This window comes from Triplophysa rosa, linkage group LG11, assembly GCF_024868665.1.
Source record: "Triplophysa rosa linkage group LG11, Trosa_1v2, whole genome shotgun sequence".
NCBI lineage: Eukaryota > Metazoa > Chordata > Actinopteri > Cypriniformes > Nemacheilidae > Triplophysa > Triplophysa rosa.
Genome location: NC_079900.1, coordinates 2,006,369 through 2,012,977, shown reverse-complemented (window position 1 = coordinate 2,012,977; position 6,609 = coordinate 2,006,369). Strand labels below are relative to the sequence as shown.

General features: G+C 41.7%; 1 protein-coding gene across 1 annotated transcript; it reads right to left on the bottom strand.

Moving 5' to 3' along the window:
- Nucleotides 1-2,057: 2,057 nt before the first annotated feature.
- Nucleotides 2,058-4,760, bottom strand: tmem100a (transmembrane protein 100a). The gene is made up of 2 exons (XM_057346177.1): nucleotides 4,602-4,760; nucleotides 2,058-3,572 (listed from the first exon to the last, which is right to left on the bottom strand). Exon 2 carries the CDS (start codon nucleotides 3,517-3,519, stop codon nucleotides 3,076-3,078), a length of 444 nt encoding a protein of 147 aa, XP_057202160.1. The 5' UTR covers nucleotides 3,520-3,572; nucleotides 4,602-4,760; the 3' UTR covers nucleotides 2,058-3,075.
- Nucleotides 4,761-6,609: the final 1,849 nt, after the last annotated feature.

Below are 6,609 nucleotides of genomic sequence, written 5' to 3'. Positions count from 1 at the left end.
GAGGTTCAAGCGGCACCTGTCATATTCCACCTCAACTTCCTGCTCCGCCGCGCCACGCTCCCGCCGTGAAGAGAAGACGTCTTTGCAGCACGACAAACATCTGATCTGCGTGTCAGGTGTGGGCTTGCATCTCGCTATCTCTTCACTCGGCCGTGAGGCCATCAAATCTGACGTGTCGTGGATGCTCCTCTGACGCAAACAAACCGTGGAGTTGTAGTGTCTGGTGTCAGGGAAACGCATAGCGACGCAAATGCTGCCTATAAATACATCTCTAAGTCCGGCTATTTTAAACCGCCGCCGTGAAGCGAGCAGTTCAAGGCCACAACTATCACCTATGGAGAGTGAATACAGCGCTGATGGAGTCAGGGGGTTGCGGCTCTAATGCTTTAATGGGTTTTTATTTTGTCATCTATAACGGCTCTCTGGGTTGCTGGACATTTGGAGGTTGCTAGGGTGTTCGAGTTTGTTTTTAGATAGCTGTTATGCAGCTGCTTTAGTGTTTTGTATGATTGGGAAGGTAATGTTATGTGGTAGCAACTGTGTTTTACGTTTTTAACATTCTGGGTGTTTGCTAAGGTACACTGAGTTATTTTGGCATGTTACTATGCAATTTATAGGATGTTGTGGGTGGTTGCTAGGGCAGTGCTAGATGGTTGCTAAGGTTTTGGGTGGTTGCTAGAGTATACTGGGTTGTTTTGGCATGTTTTAGTGTGATGGCTAGGGTGGTTGTGGTGCTTGCTAAGGAATTGCTATGTGGTTGCTAAGGTTCTGGGTGGTTGCTATGGTGTTCTTAGTGTATTAGTAAGCTGCTGTGTGGTTGAACTCTGGGTGGTAGCTAGAATGTTTTGGTTAATTGTTAGGGCAGAGTTAGATGGTTGCTAAAGTTCTGTTGTCAAAAAAGATATCTGATCTGGGTGGTTGCTACGGTACACTGGGTTGTTTTTGGCACGTTACTATGCAATTGCTAAGATTTTCTGAGTGGTTGCTATGGCAGTGCTAGATGGTTGCTAAGGTTCTGGGTGGTTGCTGGAGTATGCTGGCGTTGTTTTAGCATGTTACAATGTGATGACTAGGGTGGTCTTGGTGGTTGCTAAGGCATTGCTAAGGTTCTGGGTGGTTGCTATGGTGTACTTAATGTATTAGTAAGCTTCTGTGTGGTTGCTAGGATGTTTTGGTTGATTGCTAGGGCAGAGCTAAATGGTTGCTAAGGGTCTGTTGTCAAAAGAGGTATACTGATCCATAAATGTAGCTCAGATCTTCAATGTAAGTCTGTTTTCCTACCAGATGTGATGTATAAATTATATTGCATGGAAATATAAAAGCACATCTCTTTTGAAACTATAAAGGTTGTTTTGTGTTCGTTGAAATCTAAATTCAAAGCAGTATCGGTGCTTGTTTTAAGACCTTTTCGTTGTTATTCAGAATACAGAAAATACTTTTTTTGTTTTTACTGTTCACCACGGGAAACCTCCTCCCTTGAATTTTGAAACATTGAACTCGTTTAAAACAAATCTGGGACAGATCTATGGAGCGGATCTGCATTTCAAACCACATGTGCCATACAGTCCAAACTCATAGCCGCTTTGTGTTCACATGCACACAATACGTGAGTAGACACGGCGCCACACAACACATTGTGAAAGAAAAGCAACGTTTCCTTCCATTCATTACTGAAGGTTTTAATCACATCATCTCACATGAGAGAGTCCTTTACGTTCTTGAGACCCAACCCAAACTCCACTTCAAACACACAGCATGAGTGACTGGAGAAATAATTAAAACCAGTCGCCTTTAACCACTAACAGATGTGAAAACCCGGTGCTGAAATTCTGCAGAATTTTTCATTGACCAACGAAGCTTTTAGCTCAATATTTTATGTTCACGTATTTATGTATTTGCAGCAACACCAAGGTTGTGGGTTCAAACCCAAATAACACACATTCATATAAAAGGTGTATCTTAAATGTCCAGTTTGTCGCTTTGCGTGCATCTGCAGATGTAAATCTGTCAGGCTTCATTTTCAAGTATTCAAAAGGATGCGATGAGATAAAGCGTTCATCATAACACAGGAGTTTATTAAAAATAGTCCAAAAAAAACATTGTTCAGCAGCTTAGAATGATTTCACAAACATAATGGTAGAAACGGTATGACAGCATTGTTATTAAGACATTTATTTGACCATCTCAGAGAAAAGATCAACAATTCATTCCTTCGCTGTTTGCATTTCATTCAAAGTGCACAACCGTCCTGTTATACTGTATATGTGATTAATAATCTTCATAACTCGAACATGAGTGCGTTTCACACTTCATTCACGTCGCGTGTCTGCCCTCAAATACAATTGAACAAAGTAATAAATGTGTCTGGATTTCCAGCCCTTGGGTGTCTATATATCATAATACAAGTAATATAAGTACCGTCCATCCACGATAAAGTTACACATATATAATTTACTGACATGTGAAGTAGCCGAGTGTTAGAAAGACGCTTTCAATAAGGAAAAATCTTTGTCCTTCATTTCCTCTTTTCCGCCCTTTTCCTTTATGTCTCCGTCCGTGTCTTTCCATGAATCCTGCAGAACAGGAAGCAGCCGGGGATTAATACAGCACTTCCTCTCTCCGGGGTCACTCGTCTTCATTTCGATACGTTCCTCTTGGCTCACGTCCCAGCTGACCGAGAGGTCTGCGTGATGGACAGAAGAAAGCGAGATAGACAGATTGAAAGAGTCTCTTTAAAGTTTGCCTGGTGCTGGAGTTTGCGGTGAAGGTCAACGAAAGTGTAGCCGTCGTCCCAGCTGCGTCTTCACATCCGGATGCATGCAGCTGTGCGTCATCCTAAAGCCGTGCGTGAGATTGACTGTTTTCAACGCTTCAGGGTGAATGCGCCGAACAGATGCGCATCTTACGTAAAGCAAAAACCGTAGTCACTAACAAGTCACCGTCAGTTTAAGTGCAAGCAATGCATTTTGTTTCCATGCAAATTAGGCTCGCCTCATTCACCAAAGTTACCGGCGCCTCACAGCGAGGCAAACTACGGCCACGTGAATTGTCAACTGAAGGGTCTCAAGGTCGACTTCAGGCGAAGATGCTCCTCTGGTGCGCCATGAGAGCCGTTTGACTCTCTCTCCTCCTCTCTTTCTTCCTCTCCATCCGAACCTTCCAGCAAACGGCGCTCAGGGCGAGCAGCACCAGGCCGGCCGAGAGCAGCACCAGTCCGAAGTACGAGATGGTGGAGCCGTGAGAGTTGAAGCTGTAGGCCACGGCGGTCACCACGATCCCGGCGATCAGCACCACCACGCCGAACGGCACGGTGCAGCGGTAACAGGACAGCTCGGCCCCGCCGGTGGCCGCCGTTAGCTGAACCTCGTTCACCAGAGGAACGGTGACCGGTGGTTGAGGAACGTCGTTGTTGTTGGTTTTCTCCGCCAGGATTCGCTGTGGGCTACCGGGGATCGTCATGGTGTCCTTAAGAGGCTCGGAGGGCATCGCAGGGTCAAGGGTCAGAGTGTTTCGGGGCATCCGACACAGTGCGGTCTGTTTCTCTAGAGCATCTGTTTGCGGCCTCTCCTCGTCTATAGAAAGAGAACGCATGGAAGTAAAACAGACTGCTGCCAAAACACAAAGCAGACATTAACAGGTCAAGAGTTGTTTTGGCATTGGGATGGGAAGAGCCCCCGATCCGGTTTATGAGCGCAGACAGACCACCGCCTGAATGACGCAGAGAGAGCTGCCACATTCCCTGGAGAGCTGGGGATATGACATTACAAACCGCGCCATGAAACCCGAGCGCTGTATAAATTAACAGTCATTTCACAGGGGACTTGTTCTTATGAGCACAAGTGCCAAACGCCCGCGGCGCTTCTCTCTGACCGCTAAACATTGCATCTGCAAACTTCAGCCTGCTTTCTAAAGCTCACGTCGAGATTGAAATCGTGTCTCTTTGGGGAGCTCTATGACGTCGCGGTGAGAACAATATATCACGGAGCCCAGCGTATCGTTTTTCTTGAATAATGATCAGATCTCATAAAGTCATTAAGAGACCGATGAGACTAGTGTTTAAAAAGTAAATCACTATGGTTAACATGCATTAAAATACGATAAATATAAATAGTATAAGTATTGTTTTACATTTACATTTTTTTGTTTTACGTGCATTCGCTTCGGATAAATGCATCTGCTGTATAAATTCAAGATTCCGATGAACAATCTTGAATTTATTTAGCCGATGCATTTATGTAAGGCAACCTACAAATGCATATTTTGTCTGAATTAGTTTGTTTTGTCTAAATGATGACATTGTTTAAATGTAACTCACATTCTGTGTTTTAAAATGTTTGTTTAGTGACTTAATTCATGCAGTTAGACTCCGTGAATAGCAGTTTTATGTATTTCTTCTCATTAAATGTTTGTGTATGAGCAAAAGATGATAAACTCTCCTGTCGTATTTCCCCGACACTACAGAGCTGCTATTGCTTTTTCCTTTAATAATATCATGCATGAAATTAACACGATAAAGCATCTTTAAATAAACAATAGGAATAACGATAAACAATAATATTTCATAATGTGTTCGGTAAAGTAAACAGTTAAAAGTCTTTTACCTCACACGTGTGGTCCATCTTCAAATCTAAAGAGCCTTGTTCACAAAACCAAAAACTATAAAGTCCAGTAATGATCCAGAGTGAAGTGAGTCGTGCTGGTGATCTCCTCATGCAGGGACTGACTCAACTCCCCCTGATCTCTCTCTCTCTCTCTCTCTCTCTCCCTCCCTCTGTCTCTCTCTCATTCACTAGATGTGCACACGGGGGTGGAGTGCAGCTGTCTGTCTCTTTAAAGCACAGCCTTCTCTGCATAATAAATGCTGAAGGCTTTCACTACTGACATCAGCTTTAACACTCGCATTTGGTTATAGTTGCATAAATATATTTTAGTATTTTAGTATTATGTATATATATCACTTTATAATGTAACAGTATAAATATTCACTTCCATTTAATACAAATATTTTTCATAATGTTCATTAGTTATGCACATTCATTTTGTTTCGTGTACACACACACACACACACACACACACACACACACACACACACACACACACAAATAAATAAATTATTTTTTAATAGATCACGTTGCGTTGTGGAGCGTCACACAGTTGTGACGTCATGGGAGAGCACGCCGTGCGCGATCAGCTTTATACAGTATTTAAATATTCACTACAGTGTAAAACTTTGCTGTAGTTTTGCAGCAGGTTTGCCAGTAACTTACTGTGGATTTAATTACTACACTCCCTTCGGTCCCTAGTCCTGTTTTCCCCGTTTTTGCCCCAAGGATGTTCTTTTGCCACGCTCCCTCACCTGTCCCTCGTTGTTTTTGCCTGCACCTGCAACCCATCATCCGGACACTATATGCTCTCCGTTGCCCGTTGTTCTTTGTCTAGTATTAATGTAATATGCTACCCTGTTCCGTGGAAGATTTTGCACGTTGTGTTACCCCGTTTGTTCCGTGGATGTTTTTATTACCCAGTTTTGTTCCTGTTATCACTTTTTGTTTATTAAACCTTTTTCACTCACCTCCTGTTCCTCGTGGGTTCGTCCGTCATCCGTGAAACGTTACAGTACTGTTTTCAATAAAACACTTTGACTTCTGAGATTAAAAATGAGCTAGAAGAGACTGGTCTCAATACTGCCATTACACTGCAAAACAATGACATTCTTCCTAAGCATTTGTGTCTTGTTTTCTAGTAAATGCATTTAAAACTTCTTAAATGACGATACATTTATACCACAAGAAGAGTGACATAAGATATCTAGTCTTGTTTTATGAAAGAACATGTAAGAACTAGCTAAGTTTATGTTTAAAAGAAAATTGTAAATTAAATCTACAGTAAGTTACTGGCAAAACTACAGCAACGTTTTACAGTGTACCATTTAAAAGTCCATGGAAACGTTTATCATATCATTTAAAACGTTAAAAGTGCGACAAATATAAATACATAAGAATTGTAGTTGTAAAGGTTTTCAGTGAGAACGTTTACTAGAGATTATACTGTAAATTTCTATAGTTGTGTGAATAGTTCTTAGTAGTTATTGTATAATGTCAACATATCACATATTTCCTATAAACAATTGCCAATTTTTGGTTATATCACAGATGCCTTTATATAACCAATATGCACTTGGTATACGGTACAAATACAGTAAAATAACATTTAATGCTATTTAAAGATGTACACATTTAAAAAATAATAAAGAAACACACACACATTTCTGTTTGGATGAAAAACGCAACAAACAAGAAATGCTTGTTCAAGGTACAAGTCACAGTACAAGCAAATCTACAAACACACAGATCTTCACACGTGTAAAGCAGCTGTTTTTCAAACCACTGTCAGTGTGTTTGTGGAACATAGTTTAAATTTGTGTAATTGAATTTGAATGTGTGCGATGTGTAAAGATTTGTTTGTTTGCATTCATGCCCATCTGCTCTCGAATGCATCCATGTGAGACTCCAGCCACATCCAGTCTCCTTTCTTTCTGTTCTTCCTTGCGTTTGTGTTGCAATGTGATACAGGGTGTTGTCGACAGTCTTCCTTCCCAGAGGAAATCTG